The sequence below is a fragment of the Apaloderma vittatum genome, unplaced genomic scaffold (genome assembly GCF_000703405.1).
Source record: "Apaloderma vittatum isolate BGI_N311 unplaced genomic scaffold, ASM70340v1 scaffold13308, whole genome shotgun sequence".
Classification (NCBI taxonomy): domain Eukaryota; kingdom Metazoa; phylum Chordata; class Aves; order Trogoniformes; family Trogonidae; genus Apaloderma; species Apaloderma vittatum.
This window is the reverse complement of record NW_009730271.1, coordinates 13,687-34,740: the sequence shown is the minus strand read 5'-3', so window position 1 is coordinate 34,740 and position 21,054 is coordinate 13,687. Positions and strand designations below refer to the sequence as shown.

The following is a 21,054-nucleotide window of genomic DNA, read 5'->3' as shown; positions in this document are numbered from 1 at the left end:
ACACTTTTTAAGTCACATAATTCATTAGGAGGGCAAAACAGGATTTCCAAATGGTTGTTTAAGGAAAAAAAAAGAATACTGTTTTCAAGATTTTCAACACTAGAAGAAGAAAGTTTAACAAGTGATCTGGTTTTAAAAAGTGCTCTGTACCCAATAACTCCTTCAAAAGTCAGTGTCTTAAAGCAATGGTTTGCATTCTTGACAGCATGAAGAGCCTAAGGGGATCCAGAAGAGTTCCCAGACAATATATACGCCTTTTGTTGCCCTTTCATCGCCATTTCTAACATTGAATCTGGAAACTGCTGAACTGATCTTCAACAAAAATATTTATACTCTGCTCCTCTAATTTGTGGCTCCTAAGGACTTGCTTCAATAGCCATAATGGCTCAAAATTTTCCTGTTCCAATTCTGTCATTTTTTCACTCTCTCACCATGTGTATTCCTGTGCCATTGGTTTTATCTTCTTGTTGTTTAGAATAATCATTATATACTCTAGTTGTGTCAGGGTTTCATCTGTCATAACGTTAACTGTGGCCAAATTCACACATTCAAAACCGCATGTTGCTTTGTAAAGTCTATTTTTTAATTATTAGTTTCAAATCTTTTTCTTTGCTTTAGGGATCGTTAGTCTTTTACAGCACTCAAGTCATGCTTTCACCTTTTTTTGCAATCAGAAAAATTAGGATTTTTTTTAATTAAAGTTATAATGTTTGCATGATCACAGGAAAGGGGAAAATAACAGATATGATGAGACTTAAGATAAAATGAGAATTGGCAACACTGTGTTTGTTAAAGGATTGAAATGATGCTATAGTTATTGTTTTCTTTCTGTAAAGATGATCTTTTCCTTCTTTTGCTTAACTTGTGTAGCAACCGTCCAGCTTCGTACAAGCTCGGCAAATCATTAAAACTGATGGTCTGGGCTTCCAAGGACTCAACAAAGGTCTTACTGCAACACTGGGCCGTCATGGAGTTTTTAACATGGTTTACTTTGGATTCTACTTCAATGTGAAAAACATTCTTCCAGTCAATAAAGTAAGTTCTTCATACAATGCAATAGACGAACAGAGAAGAGGTTTGGCAATTAGCACTGTATTTTTTCTGTGCAAAGCTGTGCTATTTAGTAACAGACAGTAACTAACCTAGCTCTCTGTTTTGCAGAAATCTATAGCATTTAAATGGAGGCAGCCAAGGATTTCAAATTCTCACTTCATAAGCAAAGATTAGTATAAATAAAGTAGTCATGTTTGAATTGTCATTTTTATGAATTTCCCTTTGTATTGTGACTGCAATGTAAAAAGGCAGAAATTGGGATACAAGTATGTTATACTTGTGCTAGGTGTATATGCACTTTTTTGTGGTAAACTGGCTTAGAAGACAAAAATCAGTTTCTAGAACTTCAGTAGTCACAAAATAAGGGGCTAAACTTGAGATGGCCAAGCTGCAGTACATAGGATTTTCTAGCCTTGTACCAGACATGTTTACTCAAAAGAGAGTAATTTTGTTTCATAGTGTTATATTTCTTTATGTAACAAAGGAAACATTTCCCTTTACAACAAAAGGAAATTTTACTAATGAAAATGTGGTAATACTGGCAACTGTGTGAGCACCAGCTAATGGTTTATTAATGACTCCAGTACGTTACTTACTGAACTGTGTTTTCACTAATGTGATTTTTAGATGATGACAGTTAAACACTCACAGGTGTAATAAGTACTGATATTCATATAAGAAGCTGCAATTTACATCAAAAGGGATCACCTTCTATTCCCAGATGAAGTAACACCTCTTTTTTCCTGCGCTTGTGTGTTGCCTGGTATTTTTGTTGGCAACATAGTGTAAATGTAGAAAAGCTCCACTTCTTATTTGCAGATCATTATAGCAAATTGAATTGTCCAAGAGCAGCTAGCTTACAAGTTTGTACAAGCTTCTTTCAGTGTATTTAAGTTTACTTTACAATGTATTTTAATCACAAATTCTAAAAACTCAAGGCACAAGCGTAGCTTGATAGTAAGACAGGAGTAAACACATTTATGTTGATCAAAAAGATGAAAAAATTATAATTACTATGCAGAATATTCAGAATCATATGCAGGTAAACACAAAGGCGCATGTGTGCAACTTAATGCCAGTTACAGAACAAGGAATAATGCCCAGTAATAGAAGGGATAATGCCCATTAATAGGACAATAATAATGGGTTTAAGTTAGGACAGAGGAATTTCCACCTCAACATGAGGAAAAACTTCTTTACTGTGAGGGTGACAGAGCACTGGAACAGGCTGCCCCGAGAGGTCATGGAATCTCCTTCTATCGAGACTTTTAAAACCCGTCTGGACACGTTCCTGTGTGGCTGCCCTAGGGGATCCTGCTCTGGCAGGGGATTTGGACTAAATGATCTTTCGAGGTCCCTTCCAACCCCCAACATTCTATGATTCTATGGAAATCCTGAAATGTTCTTGCGTAGCAATTGGAGAACAGTAATAGTATTAGGCATAAGAATGCTGTCCTAGCCTTTGAGATTAAAAAAAAGGGAAACACTTATTACATGATTAGAAAGATTCAGAGCTTTATGATCTAAGAGAAAATAGCACTTTATACAGCTTTTGTATGATACAGAGAATTGTTAACATTCTACAACATAGACTTAAATACACCTAGAAGACAAAATAGAAATTGCTTCAGTGGTGTCAGCCAGTGGCCCAGCTGTCCTGTGCGTACTGCCAAAAGCAAAAGACCACTTAATCAGTGTAGGATTGCATTAACTGCAAATACGTGGAGAGTCTGCCTTGTGCTCAGCCAGCACAAAGTGGCTTGCACGGTGGCTTGCACAGTGGCTACATCTGTGCTAGTAAAGTGAGCAGCGTCACTGAAACTCAGTCATCTGTGCTGTTAAATGTTCCCTGGCACAGCTCTGGCCGAGGCCAGCCAGTACTGTTGCTGAGTATGGCTTAGGAGCTAGCACAGACAAGGAACCATTCCTAACAGGCAAGTTTCATGCAGCCAGTCTGTTCTGAATGGTAATAGCATTTAATAGCACTAATAAAGCTGGTAGGACTCTCTAGGCCAGCTGGCATAAGTGCCATAGATAGTTCTGTATATATAGATATAGCCATTAAATCTGATCAAGCTCCCATTAAAAATCAATGCAAATCTTACCCTAAATTTAACAGGGTAGGGATCAGACCTCATCTGGCTTGTGCTAGCCAATGTTATACCGAACTTCACTTCAGTGACTGGAAAATGGAAATATTCAGCAATACTTTATGATCTGTAACATAAACCTCTTCTGTCTGTAGACAGGTACTAGAGGCTAACAGTTATCAAATTTGTACAAGGAATTTGGTAGAAGCTGTGTTGCAGTTAGTTTGAAAAATATTAAACAGTTGTAACTTCTAAAGATTTCTCACAGACTTGATTTCGTTACAAAATCTAATTTGTTCACTTTGTACATTTTGCCAGCAAATAATCTTATTTATGATATTGACAAACATAAAAATTTTGAAACAAGAATACTACACTTCTGAAATAATATTGGCTCTTGACTTTGTATCTGCTGTTCACCATCTGTAACATAAGGGAAAAAAATATATGGAAATGTCTGTATGAGCCTTTTAGCTGTCAACAGTGCTAAACTGTGCATTAAATTTGCATCCCAATTAGGGATGTTTGAAGCTTATTTTGCCAAAAACAATAAACCTTTTACATTGAGTGGTCAAATGATATAAATGGCATGTGTGGCTTGTAAATGTTCATAATGAATAATTTTTCGTATGTTCAGTCTGCTCTGCTAAACAGACCATTTACAGCCAACCTCATGCTCTGGTTACCAAAAACGGAATGAGCCAGACTTGTTTCATTTGCCACTAATGTATCAACCATAGAGCATTAACAACTATGCATCTGCACTAGCAATCAAATTAGTCTGCAAATTTATATTGTCTCAGTTTTATGGCACCTGCTTTTATAGCACATTTCATAGGCATCCAGCAGCTCTCGCTTTTCAATTTTTTTCATAGGTTTGATGGCAAACATTAGTTTCGTTAAAACCTTTGCTCACTACCACCTCCAAGTGGCTGTTATATTTCTTAACAATATGAAATTTCCTCACGGTCTGTTAAACCCCTTTGAAATGTGGCCAACTGCAAAGCTCATTTTAAGTCAGGCACTGCCCGACCCAGCTGCTGCAGATGTGCCTTCTGCAAAAAGAACTGCTGCACCAGAGAGTGGGAGCTGAGCTGTGTACTGGTTTGTCAGAGAAAGGGCTCTAAACTTCTATAGGCAAAGAAGAGGAAATGGGAACCCAAAATGGGCTGTTCAGCTTGGTAGATAAAGATAGCAGACAATTTTATCTTGGTTGTTTTCAGATCTATGCCAACGTAGAAGTTATGGGTAGGAATAGACAGTGAAAAGAGCACGTGGAACAACAGAGCTGAAAAAATAGTAAATCAAGGTGATTTAGGAGAAGACCGGATCACAATAAGAAATGGAATAACCTCAGAGCTACCATCTAAGCTTAGGTTTCAGAATGGCCTGGGAACTGGAAAAAAAGAAAACAAAAGGGCAGCGCTGTATCCAGTGCAATGTTATGAGGCAGCTGTTGATCACTGCTCTGCCCTGTGAGGTGTCCCGTGGCTGTTGAAATGACAGCCTGTGTTGTTTACAGATTTCAGACTAGGCCATCATCACGCAAAGATGTTGTATCTAATGACGAGAGCCTGTTACTACCTCACCTGCTCGTGCACTGTGGTATTCCTGCCGACAAGAGAGATAGGAAGTTTAAGGGGAGGAATCTTCAGTCAAAACTGTGAAGAAGAAGCACAAGTTTCTTCTGTTTTCCTATGGAAATGATGCTAATGCTGAAACTGATAACCAGTTTCAACCATAGCTGACAGAGAAGGAAGCCTAAAATAGCTAAGTTCTTGCAAGATATAGAAATAATAATTTAAAAGGAGGAGAGATCCTACAAGGGCATCTTACGAGTGCTGCAACTGAGGGAACATATGCCTTGTTAGTACACTGAGTTCCATGGGGAAAAAGCCCATGTAAGCCTCCGTCTGGGCTTGCACCTTTCCAGACATTAGTATCAACCAGTCACAAGGGCTGATAGGACATCAAGCTTCTTTAGTTCCGGTATTCATGGAGTTACTCTTTTTATTTTCTGCTTCATAAATTACTGTATAACTGAGACTGAGGGTGGATAGTGCAGACGAAGGTACTGAGTGCAGGGGTAAGCAATGAGACATCCATTTCTAGGTGTCCTTTTCTGCACAGCTAGTGTCTAAATGATGCCATGAAAAGTTGACCTGTTTATAACCCCAACACTTCATGAACAATCTAACCATCTGCACAGGCTGACTGTATGCGCAAGAGCTGCTTGGAGTTACAGCAAAAGCCTTGTGTGAAGTTGGAAGATCAGTTCTGTTTTTCTGAGTGCGGTTAATGGATTTACAGGTGTCCATTCCCCAGGAACTGCAAGAACATGCACTTAGTGAATGACAGGAACACTAGATACACTCCCTTGGGTAAACCTGGAAGTCATCGATATAAGCAGCAATGGGACTAAGAGAGAAGACAGAAATTTGCAAAGACCTCAAGAAATTGGGCAGGAGTTTCTTTTGCATCTTTGTTGTTCTGCTTTCAGCAGTGTAATAATAATGTACAAAAATGGTAATGAATAAGAGGAACTAGTACAGATCCATGTGGTGGTTCTCTTACTGACTGTACTGACTCAGTCTCCAAAATTCTGTATATTTTTTATTTGGTGACCACCAAATTTTGCTGTCTCTTTTTCATTTACATCAAAAGTTCTTTGGTGCAGATGTTTGTTTTAGGACTAAATGAAGTCCTAGCCTTGCTCTGTGGGTCCAAAAGGTTATAGCAAAAGAGTAAATAATAGATAATAATGCTACTTATAAATCTGGAGAAAGAGTAATAATTTTATAAGGAGATTGTGTTGTGAGAAAAACAAATCAGTGAGAGGATTGCAGACTGTTTGAAAATGTATATCCTGCACAGTAGACATGACATTTATTATAGTGCCTGTCATTCATCTTCTTATGCTGTCAGTCATCTACAGGTGAAGTGCCTTTCCTAGTCATCAGTACATTAATTGTAGACATAATTTCTGCATTTCCTGTGTCTTTAGACCAAGATCAGACCCTCATTGTACCAATCAGAAGACAAGTTATAGTTTACGATAAGGAGTTTACTATCTAAATGCATGAGATGGGCAGAAGTTCAGGGTAAATACAGCTATGAAACTGTTCATTAAGGTGTGGTCAAATCTTAATTAAGTCAAAAACAAAAATTGTGAATATTCTTTAACAGAATTAAAGCACAATGTTATCACAACAGTGATGAGACTCACTTTCATATTTTCATTTTCACCCTTTCTGGAGCCTTGTACTTGAGTCTACATAATTTTCTCCTCCTTACTGCTGATTTCAGATGAGAGTTTACCTGCCTCCAAATCACCTCATCACATCTGTATAAGCCTCTCCCAGAAAGTAGCGTTTAACAGCCTTTCTTGCCAGCTTTCCTCTAGAACTCAGCAGGAAGAGCCAGATCCTCTCTCTCCTCTGAGTTCTGGCTTGGTGTGTGTGTGTTTAAAGCAGCACGTTTGAGCTTTTCATCTGTTCCTCGTTGCTTTCCTGAGAGCTATCTCCCCACTTGCCTCAGTCTGAATACACCTTTTCTCCTCTGTCCTGGAAGCTCCCTTTCCTCAGACCCATGTGTTCCTTTCTTCACTGTCTATTGCCAAAGGAATCTCCTTTTAGTGGTTAAACCCAATTATCAGGCTGACTAAAGCAATTTTTTACAGCCTGTTTTGCTGCCCAACACTTGATTATAGTCAGTGTAGCCTAGGTCAGGTCTTGTGGCACCTTTTAGCTTGCCATAGGAGTTCCTATGCTATTACGCTTTGCCACAGCCAAAAGGGCCAAAAGACGACTCTACTCCTTATTCCTGGCTTATCTCCTTCTTCAGTCGCAGAATTTGTAGGTATACTGGAAAGAACCAGAGTTGGCCAAACCAAAGCCTTGTCTTTTAAAGTCTTCCTTGTCCCACACAGAAAGGTGGAAAGTGCAGCGCACAGTGCAGAGCCTCTCAGATCCATTCCTGGCTTCTCTGCTGACCCATTATGTGACCATGAGCAAATATATTTAAATTTAGCATTCATTTCAAATCACTTCTGGTACTTCTGTGCCAAGTGTAACTCATCTATAAAACTAATATTATGACTAACATTTTCAAAGGAGGTTAAGAAACTTAATGCAAATATTCCACTCTAAGTATTACTTTGGGCTAACTTCAGTAGTCTGCTTTGCAATTACCAACTTCAAATATTATTCTATTATTATTATTGCCTTGAATGGACAGGGGTCACCAGTACCGAGGCCGTGCTGCTGGGGATGCAGCTGCACTGGGCAGGGCATGTCTCCAGGATGGAAGCTCATCGCCTCCCTAAGATTGTGCTCTGTGGTGAACTCGCCACCGGCTGCCCCAACAGAGGAGCCCCAAAGAGGAGATACAAGGACTCTCTGAAACAACACCTCAGTTTTGGCCATATTGCCTGCCATCAGTGGTCCACTCTGGCCTCCAATCAGGAGACGTGGAGACACACCATCCATAACGCTGCTGCCTCCTTCGAGAACACACGTAGAATTAGTCTCAAGGAGAAAAGGCAGAAAGAGCCGTGCCTTGCCAATACCGCCTAAGGAGACTTTCCTCTGTGCCTTTTGCAACCCAACTTGCCTATCCCGCATCAGCCTTTTTAGCCATCAGCACGCTTGTAGCAAGTGTGGGTAGAGCCCTTCCCCTATCTTCGTTGACGAAGCCCAACCATGATGATTATTATTATTTGTTCATGAAAATTGTCGGGAATTGGCACTCTTTTATTCAGTAAGCATTAGTCTTTTATAGTGAACTTGTCTATGAGGTCCTCAGAACCACCAAGATTTATTTATAAGAGTATTCTTTCTCATAAGATATGTACCTCCAGCAACTGGGGGAAAAAAAAAAAAAGCGTGAAAAGATCTCAAGACAAACATCCAAATATTGAAGCAAACAAACTTCTAAACCCAGCTATAGTTAGACAAGTTAATATTTATTGATCTTCTGATTTTATTGATTTTTTTATGCATAAAATAGAGTTAAACTACAAGTTTCTTTGCAACACATTCTTCCTCTTTTACTCAGACTGAACAGGGCCTCATACGGGAAAAACAAGTAGTATTCCTGAGCATCTCTGTGGTCAGGTTTCAAAACACTATTATGCATGTTGGTAGGCTGTCCACATGATCTATTTCTGCTTACTTCAAGCAACCTACCTTAGGGACTTTAAGCTGTTCCTTTGAAGGTACCTACTTCTGTCACTGCCTATGTGAGTGCGGTGTCCTACCTTTGAACCCTTGGACTGCACCCAAGATGTGTGTCTGAATCAGTACAAATATATCTGTGGTGAGTCATTATCTATTCTAAAATGATTTTTCAGTTATTCTGAAAATATTAGATTAACTGAGTTCTAAGCGTACCAAAGGGCTATTTCATTGCTGGATTAATATCTCTGCTCATTAGTGAATTAAGTGACCTTCCTTCAGTACAGATGAAGATAGTCTGGAAGCTTTTGACTCAGACTGAAGATTTAAAGAGAGGTTTTGACAAAGTGCCCAGCAAATAAACAAGTGAATGAAGTTGCAGTGGAAAGAAAGCCTAGGGCTTTGTAGACTGAAACTGTTAAATTAAAAATGTCTCCACTGGATGACACTGTTATACGTGGATGTGTATGGGCTAGAATTTTCTTTTGTTAGAAATCATGGAATATAAAAGAAGGAATTAAGCAGCATATGATTCAGGAGGAATTTATGGAGTTTCTACTTATTTAAATATGTTATGATTGGAGTAATGAAGTATAAAAAGCAAAAAGATAACAGCTCAGAAATTTTTCTCCCAAAAGAAAGCAGAGAAATCCATCAGAACATGGATAGATTTGACATTTATTAGTGATGTCTTTATTTTTAATGGCTGCTGGTGCTCACAGGGCAGGGACTCAGGTGTACAGGAAATGTGATTGTGAAGAGCACGGTAGAAAGGTGAGATGATCATGGATTGCGTTATCCAACCACAGCAAAGTTACTCCATTGTGAATAAGCAAACTGGTATTTCACTTCCTTGTAGTATACCATACTGTGGTGTGGCGCCATCTAAAATCAAGTTTCTGTTCTGTATGTTCTGCTCATACATCACTTTTGCTTAAAAACAGAATTAATATGTTTTTCCTCCAGTTCTGCCATTTATGCAAGGTGAGCTTGTCAGAATCTTTTTTTCTAACGTATGACATATGAAATATATAGTATTTGGTCAGTGAACTGCATGGCAGAAGTTAGTGACAATAACGATGATAACTGCCTCTGCTAGCAGTTGTAACATTAGTCAGATACCTGATCCTTATGTCTCCTTTTGCAGTATCCTAGACTGTTTGGAATATTTTGGCATTGTCCATGTGGCAGGAAACGAACAGATTTTGGTGTAAAAAGAAAGACACTGCTTCCTAATAGCACCAGCCAGTGTTCCTTTGTCCATATAAGCATTGTAGACAGAGATGTAAATGATGTTTGGAATTATCTTTTTTTTTTTAATTGAGAACATTTTCACAGTAAAATGCCACTAAGCTATGCTTTTAGAAAAAAGTAACTTTTAAATTATTTTAACAGCTAAATTTATTTTGAATCTGTTATACAAATGAAATGACCCAGATATTGCAGTGCTGAATGTCACAGAAAAACCTTTCTCATTAAATATATAATAAAAATTCAAGTTAGGTAGCAAAGTTAGTGTACGCCATAGCACATTTGGTTAGAGTCCAGTTTTGTCAATGGGAAAAATGCTGCCTTTCAACTTTTGTCACTTCTGTGTCATTTTTGTGACAAATACTGGAATAGAAATAAAGCAATTTTTTCATGTCCCTTTAGTTGTGTTAGTGCAGTGCAGATTTTAATGGATGCTCACCTGATCTGACACCCACTGTGCTCTGTACTCGGTGGCACTCACAGTCATAAAGCAGGCAACACTGGCACTCAGAATTCACAAAAATATGAAAAATTTCAATCATTCAAATATAAAAGGTTTGTCAGGAAAAGCAAGGCTTGAAATTCGATGTTTAACAAGCAAATATTTTTACCTGACATATATTGCCTAGCCCAGAGAACAGCCCACTGTGCTTGGCCCTATGGAAAAAAGTGTCCTTGCACCAAGTTTTGTGACAAAAATACTTCAGGCTATTCTGGACTATGAAAAGCCAACAGAGCAGTGCTCGTCCCCTGGCTACAGCCTGGTTTGAGGAGTTTACCCCTACATGGAATAGTAGGTAGCTCTCAGGTGTGGCTATAACCACACGCCTGCTTCTGGGGGTTAGGAGAGCACCTTGCTGGAATGAGGTTGCCATACTGCAGCCGCTTGAACTTCAAAAGGAGTTCTTTTTTCTCTCTAGGTAGCAGAAATATTTGCTTTATTTTATCTGCATTGAAACCACTGTCAGGACGCAGAGAATAAACAGAAATCTCTTGCTAAGCTTTTTGCTAATAAAGGTTTGCAATTCTCTATATACCACAAGCCATTCTAATTTTTAAAAGATATTACCAGTATGCTTCATGTTTTGTGACATCAAGGTGTTGAGGTTTTCTGCAAGTAGTCAAAAGCCCTGTTGATTTTGACATTTCTCTCTAAACGCCTATATAGACTTTGTCCAGTGCATATTATGGAAGTTCTATGTTTCTTATTGCTAATCTGGAAAGGAAAACTTCTTTGTTCCTTTTCCAGTTGCAAACATACAGGTGTGGGAAACAAAGAACTCTTTCATTTTAACATTGTGCTGATGTTATAACATGGCAAGATCATTTATTTTTCTGATGATTTTCTAGAATTAAAGTACCTTCATGAAAATAAATGGAACTGCATTTATAGTCTGATAGAGCAAAAAAGTGTCCTTGCTGTTGAAGACCAATAGCAAAAAAATATGTGAAAAGGAAATGCCCTGGAACACACTTCCCTATGATTTCCACTACTTGGAGAAATAGGATTAAACTTGCTTCAAGAGATTTTGACTCCCAGATAAACTCTGGGTTCTTTGATGCCATAGAAAATGCCAAGGTAGGAGGTCTTTTTACGAGATCAAATAAGATCCAGCTGAACTGTGAACTGTGAGTGAGCAAAGAAGTTTTTAGATGCGCTTCTAACCTGCTTCTAACTTTTGCCATGAATATATAGTCGGGTTCAGAAACAATCTGTTGTAAATTCTTCAGCCAATTAGCGGAGTGAGTTACCACCGTCTCTAATGCGCAGAACGTGGAGGCTCTTTTGCAGTTGCGCCGAGCCGGATTGTTAATAGCAGGAAGCTAGCACTTCTCAGTACAGTGGATCAGCGACATGTGAAAATAAATGTAAAAAACCTGGAGGGGAATGGCAGCAGACTGAGATTAGCCTTTATTTAATTTAGCATTTGGGGGTCCAACACACAAATGAGCGTTTTAGTAGGCTTCATGGTGGAAGTTGCTGTCATTTGTAAAATATTCTGGCCAATTAGCTAATAGTGTGCTTGGATTTCTCCTGTTTTGATACAGTAATACTAAGTACATTGTGAAGCCCAATTATACAAATCATCCCCATATGCCATACCAGTCTTTCTTTATGAACTGTGTTTATAAATCCTGTGTGAGGAAATGTGTACTTCAGCAATTTAGACCATGTGTAAAAACATAGCCAATAGGATTGTCAAGAAAACAAGTTCCAGCATAGGAAATCCTAATGTGTTCCGCTAAAATAACACGAGTGTGTTGTGTTGTGTGAGTTTTCTGATTAAATACATATTATTTTAGTTCTTAACCTGCATAGGTCTTTCCGTTTTCCTTTTTATTCTTTTTTTCTCTCTTTTTTTGTAGGATGCAAATTTGGAGTTTTTGAGGAAATTTGGAATTGGGCTTGTCTCAGGAACAATAGCCTCAATTATTAACATTCCTTTTGATGTTGCAAAAAGTAGGATTCAAGGACCACAGCCAGTTCCTGGAGAGATCAAGTACAGAACCTGTTTTAAAACTATGGCAACAGTCTATAAAGAGGAAGGGTAAAACATTCTTATTTTAATAAATGTCCAGATCTCTGTTTTAGTTCATATGGGTCCATAAAACCATGTTGTTATGTTTTAGATTTGATGAGGATCATTAAGCCACCCTGAACTCAGATATCAACAGAGCACAGTATAACATTTTGAAAATGCCTTTTAGAATTACAAGGAGATAACCTTCTACTCCATGTGAACTTTTACAAAAGACTTGTAAGATTATTATTGGGTTGTCAAAATTTACAAGTGTTCCACAAATAAATGCTTCATATATCTCATGATTTTTTCAACTCTTCATTTTTAAAAGGAAAATATCAACAGAAAACAGAGTATTTTCCAGTTTAATCTCATTACTCTCATTAATCTCTGTACCTTTAAAATGACTGCTGAAATAATTAAATTGCGGATAGATCCTTGTGGCAATAACATCTTCCAACTTTTTAAAATATTTCTTAAAGTGGGGACTGAGTTGTAGCTTTGATATTCAATTATAGCAGTCATTTTGTCCATGTATGCAGCTGTTGTTAACAGAGTTGTCTTGAAAGTAAAACCATCTCACTGATTAAAGTCATATTTCTGATTGGCTAGGCTCACAGCAATGCTTTTGTGACTGAACATTGATTAACTTTTTCTCTTCATCTGATCTGCCTCTGTAAAATGTTAAAATCCAGATACAGCCTGCTATTGAACATGTGTAATTTCAAATAATTGCTTCTAAGTGCTCTGCCAGCATTTTAACAAACACATGCTAAAATTCCATTCTTTCAGAGCAAGAATATTGTTTGAAATGTTTTGTTTGTTTTTTCTTCTGCTACAGATTTCTGGCTCTGTACAAAGGCTTGGTTCCCAAGATCATGAGGCTTGGTCCAGGTATTTTGCCCTCTGTCATTTCTATATTGCTTTTCTTCGTGCTTTCTCTTCTCATTTTTCAGTTTCATGACAAAACATACGAAGCATCAGTCAAATAGATAAAACTGTCCCATAAATCATCAAAATATTTCATCTTTGGAAGATTTATTTTGATAATAGCCTGATCTAGTTGAGAGGCGTCCCTGCCCATGACAGGGAGGTTGGAGGTCCCTTCCAGCCCAGGCCATTCTATGATTCATCTAATAGTGTCATAGATGGATTTGGTTAAATATGTGTCTAAAAAAAAAATTTACATATACATATCAGGGGATTGCGGATGCAATTAGCTGCTGGCTTGTGCAAGTGCTTTATTTGTGAACAAGCCGAAGTGCATCCATACAAATGTCAGAACTGTAAAACCTTTGGAAGTGATTCTTAAAGCTTCCTATTCCTTCTAATGTGATTTTTTTGTTTCAATAGGGCTATTCTGTACCCATGTAGCATCACCTTAAAACGCAGGTTAGAGTCTCTCTAGTATAAATGCTCTCAACTAGTGGAAGCAAGGCTCAAGTGTATCAAATTCCAGTTACTTTCTTCCCCTGTGTTCTGTGGGGGCTGTGAAGAACAGATGCTAAAAGGCCAAGGCCATAAGCCAGGAAGAGCCTTGCATGGCCCTAGAAGACTAAGAGGACAAGGATAGCTTAAAATTGCGTTTGTTGATTGACGCCTTCTCACTAGTTGTTACTCCAAATGTGGGAGCACGGTGGCTGAGAGCTAGATCTTCTTTGACTCTTATCCCTGGCTGGCTTTGATTAATCATGAAAGCAAAGCACTGGGCCTTTAGACTTTGCCAGCCCACAGAGGCTGTCAAAAAAGAGCAGAAGCCCCAATTTGAACAGTATCCTGTTCCCGTGAAATTATATTTCCAATTGTGCAAAGTGGCTTAATAGGCAAGAACACACATGGTTAAAAGCAAGTAGGTAGAGAGTCTGTTCTGCAGTATAAAGGAGGCATGAGGTTTGCCTGTAAATGTTTGTATAACCAGCCCATCTGGCTCTGTGCTAGACCATGCGTGGTTATTTTGCAGGGTAAAGGAAGAAGGTAGGGAGGGGAGACAAGGCAACTAGGCATAACTCTGGAGCTAAAGCCTTTTCCCTCATGCTCCAAAGATGACGTACAGGACAAAGAGAAGGCAGGGGTTTGCTTCCTCTTTAGCACGGCAGGTTTTGGAATAGAGGTTTCCATCTTAGAAATGGCCGTGTGTTCTGGCTCAGATACAGCAGGTCAGGTAAAGGTATGCTTCATTTTAAACACTTTTGTAGTCTCATTGACTTATATCTATATTTGGCTTTCCGATGAAACAATAATATAACCTTTACTGTGACTGGAAAGGTAATTCCTTCTTTCAACATGTGAATGCTTTCAGAAAAAGAGATACACAAACAGATCACATAGTACAAGAATTGGAATTAGCCTTGATGTGAGTTCAGATCACATCTTTGACAGGGTGTCCGCGATTTGTGTGCTGGTCAAACCCTTTTGCAAACTTCTGCTCTGCCCAGGTGTCTCTGAGTTGCTGTTCACAGTAGCATTTGAAGTCTGATGGTGGTTCATTAGGATAAATAACATGGGAAAACTTCTGTGGTGGTTTTGGGTGCCTGAGTGCCTGAGCCTATCCCATCTACCTAGAAAGGTCACCCCAGTTCAGCAGAAGACTTGTTTGTTAGAGGTGCCACTCTGACCCGCTACCTGAGACAGCAGGCAAAGGAAAAGGGAAGAAAACATCTGTGCCCCGAGGCTGGCACATACATATGTGTGTGTGTGTGTGTCATGTTTTTTTCTTTAGCTCATACAGTAATTACAGCCCAGTTACAAAAGAGTTTCACTAACAGTAAAGATATTTTATGGCGTTCAAGCTGGGATTTTATACTGTTATCAGTTCTAGCAGATGCTATGGATTCTTAGCCAGCTACAAGCATAAGAAGATTTTACTCATTTCAGTACAGTCATCTTCTGCTGGAGACATGGTAAACAAACAGCTGAAAACCTTTCTTGAATCTTACCTGGAAGCCTTTTCATCACCCTGGTGATGAATTTTTGTCATTCCAACGCTCAAGTTGCTCTTTCGCAGCCAAATATAACTCTTAGACAAGCACACAAATACACATATTCACTTGTAAAGGAACAAAGAAGAGTATTACTCTTGAAAAAAATGTTAGGAAAAATCACACTGGGGGTGATTTTGACTTAATATGCAAGCTTTTCCCATCAACTTTATGGTCTAATATTAAGTAAATTTTGTATGGTTTAAGAATTGGTGAATTTTTAATGAATTAGGGAATTAGTAGCATTACCCATTTTGCAAATAAGGCTTTGCCATATCCTGGTTTAGATTACACACTACAAATGCTTTATAAAATCTTGAAAATACTTATTTTTTATGTAGTAAAATAATATCTTTTCTTCCAGGTGGTGCAGTGATGCTTTTGGTTTATGAATACGTTTATGCATGGCTTCAGGACACAGTTGTTCACAAGTAACACTTCTGAAAAATGTACTCTTTAAAATTATATGCATTCTAAAATACACTTTAATAAAGTAAAAGTGATTATCATATTTTATGGTGTTGAATGCCCTAAGATTACACAGATGTTAATACAGTTCAAAACAAATTTGGTTTCAATTAGTCCAGTATGATTTCAGCATTGATAGAAGAGCTTCGTAAGTTGGTGGGAGTTAGGATGGAAAAGGACAGTACTAGCCATAACCTTAAAAACACACATACTTTTAAATGTCCTGCTTGTTCTTAGCCATATATATGGTATAAATCTCTTAGGTCACAGAAGATACTGAAAATAATTAGTCTGAATCAAGTTATATAAAGATGCAAAACACCTATGGGAATTACAGAAGAAATCAGTAAATAAATGAACAGGAAAAAAATACTTTTAGGCATATGAGATTTTACTGTGAATTTTTATCCACCTTCATATAATATTACTTAAAGAGCTATCCCATGACAAAAATGCACAATGCACGTTGACTGCCCCTTTAGCCCATCTTTACTGCTATGTAATGGGAAAACAGTGTTCTAGACTGATAGCACATATGTAATCATAATCAGATAGCCATACGCCTCAAAGAAATGCACCTTTTTGTAGATAAAAAATGTTGCTCCAAAGCTAAAATTGTTGCTTTTCCAAGTCACTGTGAATATAAATATTTCAGTGATGTACTCCTGTCGTTACTAGCCATTCTAACTAGCTCTGTGAAATACGATAATTTCTGCTGTACTGAAGACATAGTTTCAGTTCATGCAGTTGTGCCACAGAGTTTCTTTCCAAGAACTCTTTAAACAGCATAAAATTATATGTTATTCTGTTAGAAAAAGGTTTCCCATTATCTAAACTTGGTTTGTTATCAAATGAATATATATCTTGCAATTGCTGAAAGTTTCTGTATCCCTCCCATAATACATTCACACTGTTAACTTTTAATGTTCTTCCTCTTAAGGAGATACAAACCTTTTTACTTAGCAATCCTAAAGAAATATCTTTCCAGATTATTACTCGAAAGTGACAGTTCACATGTGAAGTCTCGTCTCATGAGTGTTTTTAATGCATTGGAAAAGCAATAAAAAGCTAAAAATAGAAATGCGTTCTCAGCGCTTTCAAGGATACTTGTACTGACATGCTCAGAAAACCTCTCTTTTGTCTAAATCTGGCAATGGTGACTTCTCATACCTTTAGCTACTTCATAGCTAAAATCAGTAAAATTAACTCTGTAATTTTAAGGCAAATGTTCCTCATTGTTGCATTTCCTTATTGGTGCTTAGTCAAAGAGAAGACACTACTAAGGTAATTTTTAAAATTAAAAGCAAAATGCTTTATAATTAGTCTTTTATTAATTTAGAGCATTCAAAATATAAAAATAAAAGGCTTTAAACATACTGTATATACATATATAGCCTTCAGTTTTACATCCTTTCCAACGTTTTTTTTCCATGTAATAGCTCAGCCTGATCTTCAATAAAAAGAGAGCCATCAGAAAGCAGAAAACACAGTATTGTTTTAGAAAATAAACCCAGGAATGTGCCAGCCCAGTCCCCCATCACTCCTGGTGTAATACGGGGCCTGATTCAGTTTTACACTGGAGGTCTTCTGTACCAGGACCATGCGAACACAGTGGGGCTGTCATTGAAGGGAGTATAGACTTCAGATTTCTTTTAAAAACATTTGACTCTCTGGCAATGGAGTGTAGGCTTTTCAGATTAAAAACTTAAATTCTGCACTCACATATACTGCACATTTCCCAAATTAATCCATTCACCTCAGTGGGTTCACTCCAGGTTTACACCCCTGTACCTGAGAGGAGCAGCTGACCCTTGTTTATTATTAAAAAAAAAATTTAAAATCCCTTTTTTCTTCTTTGTTTATTGTAAAGTGACTTAAACTTGTGTGGCTAATAAGCTAACAAGTTATGTTTCTCAGTTTACCCATGAGTATAAGCAGGAGAAACAGTCCTTGGGCAAAGGAGTATTCTGCATCAAAGGTTCACATTAAAAAAAAATTGTTATGAAAAGTCACACCAAAAAAACCCATCACAGGCAGTTCACCAAGAGCTAAGGTCAGGTGCCTTTGCTCGCTCTGAGCAGCACTGCCTGCACACAGCCCCCCTGACTTTCCGCTTGCGGTACGGTGTTATATACAGCAGGCAGATGTGCAAAGAGCTGTACCTAAACACACACAGACAAAAAAGGTTCATGGTGGTGTATTCCCACATAATGCATAATTAGCATCATGTTTTGTCCTTGCTTTATAAATTTTCCCGATTTAGCTGAAAGCAAGGTAATGCAAACACCTAATACATCCTAAGGGTCTGTCCATCTAAGTATCTCTCAAAACACATGAATGCCTCATAGGAAAAGGTGACTTTTATTCCAGAAATGACCTCTTGTTGCTTGGCAAAATTTTGGAAACTTTTAATATAAGCACTTTTGTCACAGGCTTGTAAATTCTTGGCGCTCAAAAAGCTGTGCTACAGAAGGCTGCTCTTCCTTTTTTCAGGTGTTTTTTTTTACTTTGATGTGTCTTGTTTCTGCTGTATGGGTAACAATAGGTAGATTTACTCAATAATTCTGAAATCCAGTAAGACAACTAGATTGAAAGATAAAATCCTGTTGCCAAGTTAATCATTTACTGACTCATATCTTTTTCGTATCTTTTTTTTTCCTCCATTTTATTTTTAGTGAAGAGCTTGTCTAGAATTAAATCAATTTCTTTGTCATGGTGTTAAGGGTACACCCATATAAAGGCACAATAATATCCATCACGTCACTAAGAGTGTGGCAGAGTGGAAATGCACTTGTGTGCACATTACCTTTAGTGGTTTTGAAGAAAGATTCTTTAAAAAGTGTTCTAAGTGAATAACAAGGGTTTCAGCATCTCGTTAAACCTAAGCAGCTGTCAAGTGCCTTTGAGGCTGAAGAACACAGGATCACATCCAAGATCAGATCTTTCTTTCCTGAGGGCCATAATACCATACCTCTGTGCTTTATAGAAATACGGTTCCATTTGTTATTTTTTAATGCAAAAAGAAAAGGCGGCAGCAGCCAGTTGAGTCCACCTGTATTTCAGTGGATATACTGTACATAACATATCCACTGATTACCTAGATTATTACGAAAATTTACCCACAGCTCACATTACCCACATATCAGTCATAAAAGCTGGAAATCCACAAAGAGAGGTTTGTATTTTATGAGGGGATTGTATTTTACCTTCCCACTGAATTAATGTTTGGTATGGTACGCAGATAAAGCAATATTTGAAGACTGAAGATTTCTCCTCTGCCTTAACTATCTCTAATGTAATTTAAGTTATTGCACAACAGTTATAAAAATAGATGATAAATTAATATTCTATGAAGGATATAAAATGTCACACCAGGCTTAATATTTTTTTCCACTTTCATATCCTGAACATACCTCCAGCATGTGGAAAGCATTCTGGAATAATAGTCAAAACTTTATTACTGCCCAAAGAAAACAGGTAAATTTTTAAAGATCAGAACATTTGCTCTCTTGGGATTAAAGTTTAAAGCAAAATAACTGGCACAGAGTACTTGCCACTGGATACAGAAATGTAGAAAGGGAATTTGTTAATGTTAAATAATATCTGTGTTTGTAGCACCACCACCAGTATACCTATAAGGGAAAAAAAAAAAATGCTTCAGAACAACAATGTAAACTTTACCAAAAGCCATATTTTACATTCATTAAAGCAGAAATTAAAGACAACTTCCTCTTAAAAAAAATCACAACATAATCTTGGGGCCGAAAATGCTGAGCACAAGTGAACCAACATGATGGTACAATTCTGTGTCTCGGTGGGTTTGCTCGCTGACATGGCTTTGTGTCTCTGCACAGGTTACACACAAACGGCATTTTCCTCTACAATTTTCAGTTTTGTTCAGGTATTTTCCACCCATTTCTGTTTGCACACTTAACACAAATGTGGTGTTTCATGAATCTGGGAGGCTGGGTATGGCTGGGAAGAGTTAGTTGGCTGGATTTCTGCCTTTGCATCTTGCGTTAAAGAGATCACTGTATTTCATGAGATGTTGAAGCCTCTGTTGTAGGCACAAAAACACAATGAATAAAACTTACCTAAACCTCTTCACCTGCAGTTATCACCCCACCACACAAAGACAAAGAAAAGAGCTAGAAAGTCACCTTTTTAACTTCCAAAAAAAAAAGTAAAAATAAATGTACTGGAAGGTGAAAACAAATGCTGTCAAAATCCTATATTTACAAACGGATAAAAACACAAAGGTATTATTACTGCCTGATGAAGGCAACATGCCAGAAGAATCTGAGAGTTGCCTATTGCCTTGGTTCGATATTTGATTACCTAAACCCAACAAAACAACCTGAAAAGTGATCTCGTAATAGCAGTGGACTGTATAACTTCATCGATGAAAGGGCTCTTCTCTAGGCAATCAGCAAACACCTCCTTAGCCACCTTTGCTGATTCGAGGTGTAGCAGAATTTTGTGGTGATTTTTCTTTATTGATTTTTACACAAATCATACTAACAATTGCACATTTAGAAAGTCTGTGATGATTAAGAATAAATATGTGTGGTTTGACCAGGAGAGAGTGGGACAAGGCTCCATGAGCCCTTGGAGGGATGCAAGGTCTTTACTTAAAGAGCGCAACACCAGGCTTCTCTCAGTTTCTGATTTTGTCTTCAGCTCTTTCAGTCCCAAAAGCCTTATGGGAGATAAGTCACGAGGAGAAATGCCGGGTATCGCCAGCATGAAGAGAGCAGCCCGTGAGCCAGGCTCAGGGGATGACCAGCTGAGCCCCCCAGCCAGCGGGCTCGTGGTGGTCCTGGACCAGCTCCTGCATCAGAGCGCGGAGGCCGTGACCGAGTGGCTGCCCTCCCTGGCCGTCTGCATTCCCTTGAATGCCAGCGATGCGGGGATGTCGCAGCTGTGAGGGGACAGCGGGGTGCCACCAGCATGCTGCCAGCCGTGGCTGGCCATGTAGCCGGACGGGGCCGCGCTGTATGTCATGTAAGGTGACACTTGGGCTGGTGTGGCGTAGGGAGGCATGGCTGGCGCTGACACGAAACTGCTGACGGCTGGGAGGCCATTGGGTGCCTGGAAGGAAAGGGAAAAACATTTCTAAGGGAGTAAGACACAGCCAGATCTGCCATAAAAGAAGCTGCCCTCGGATGCTGTTGGGGCTTTGTACAAGAACCAGGGCCTGTGAGGACACCAGAGAGCCACTGTAACCACCCCACTGGATTTCAGGGGCGCAGTGGCCCCCTTGTGCTTTGTTTTTAAGGACAGCTACCCTGCATCAGCTCTGCACACCTCTCCCAGCAGCCTGTCCCAGACAGGGACCAGCAAGAGATGTTTAGGGAACACACACCAAGAGCAGGGCAGGAACCACTGGGTCCCCCTGTACGCTCTCCTGCCTTCCCACAAGCTGTTGTTCACAGACTCTTTAAGGAATCATTGCATGCAGTCATTATGTTTGTGAGCTACTGCTGGAGGTATCTGTGATGAGTTTGTCCCACCTCTC

The 21,054-nt window shown here is 38.7% G+C and overlaps 1 protein-coding gene across 1 annotated transcript in view; it reads left to right on the top strand.

Moving 5' to 3' along the window:
* Positions 1 to 15,577, top strand: part of SLC25A21 (solute carrier family 25 (mitochondrial oxoadipate carrier), member 21) — a 69,146-nt gene extending 53,569 nt beyond the window's left edge. Inside the window, exons 6-9 of the mRNA XM_009874746.1 lie at positions 871 to 1,035; positions 11,936 to 12,117; positions 12,932 to 12,984; positions 15,433 to 15,577. Of these exons, the coding sequence (XP_009873048.1) occupies positions 871 to 1,035; positions 11,936 to 12,117; positions 12,932 to 12,984; positions 15,433 to 15,503 (471 nt within the window). The 3' untranslated portion in view covers positions 15,504 to 15,577. The remainder of the gene's footprint in view (positions 1 to 870; positions 1,036 to 11,935; positions 12,118 to 12,931; positions 12,985 to 15,432) is intronic.
* Positions 15,578 to 21,054: the final 5,477 nt, after the last annotated feature.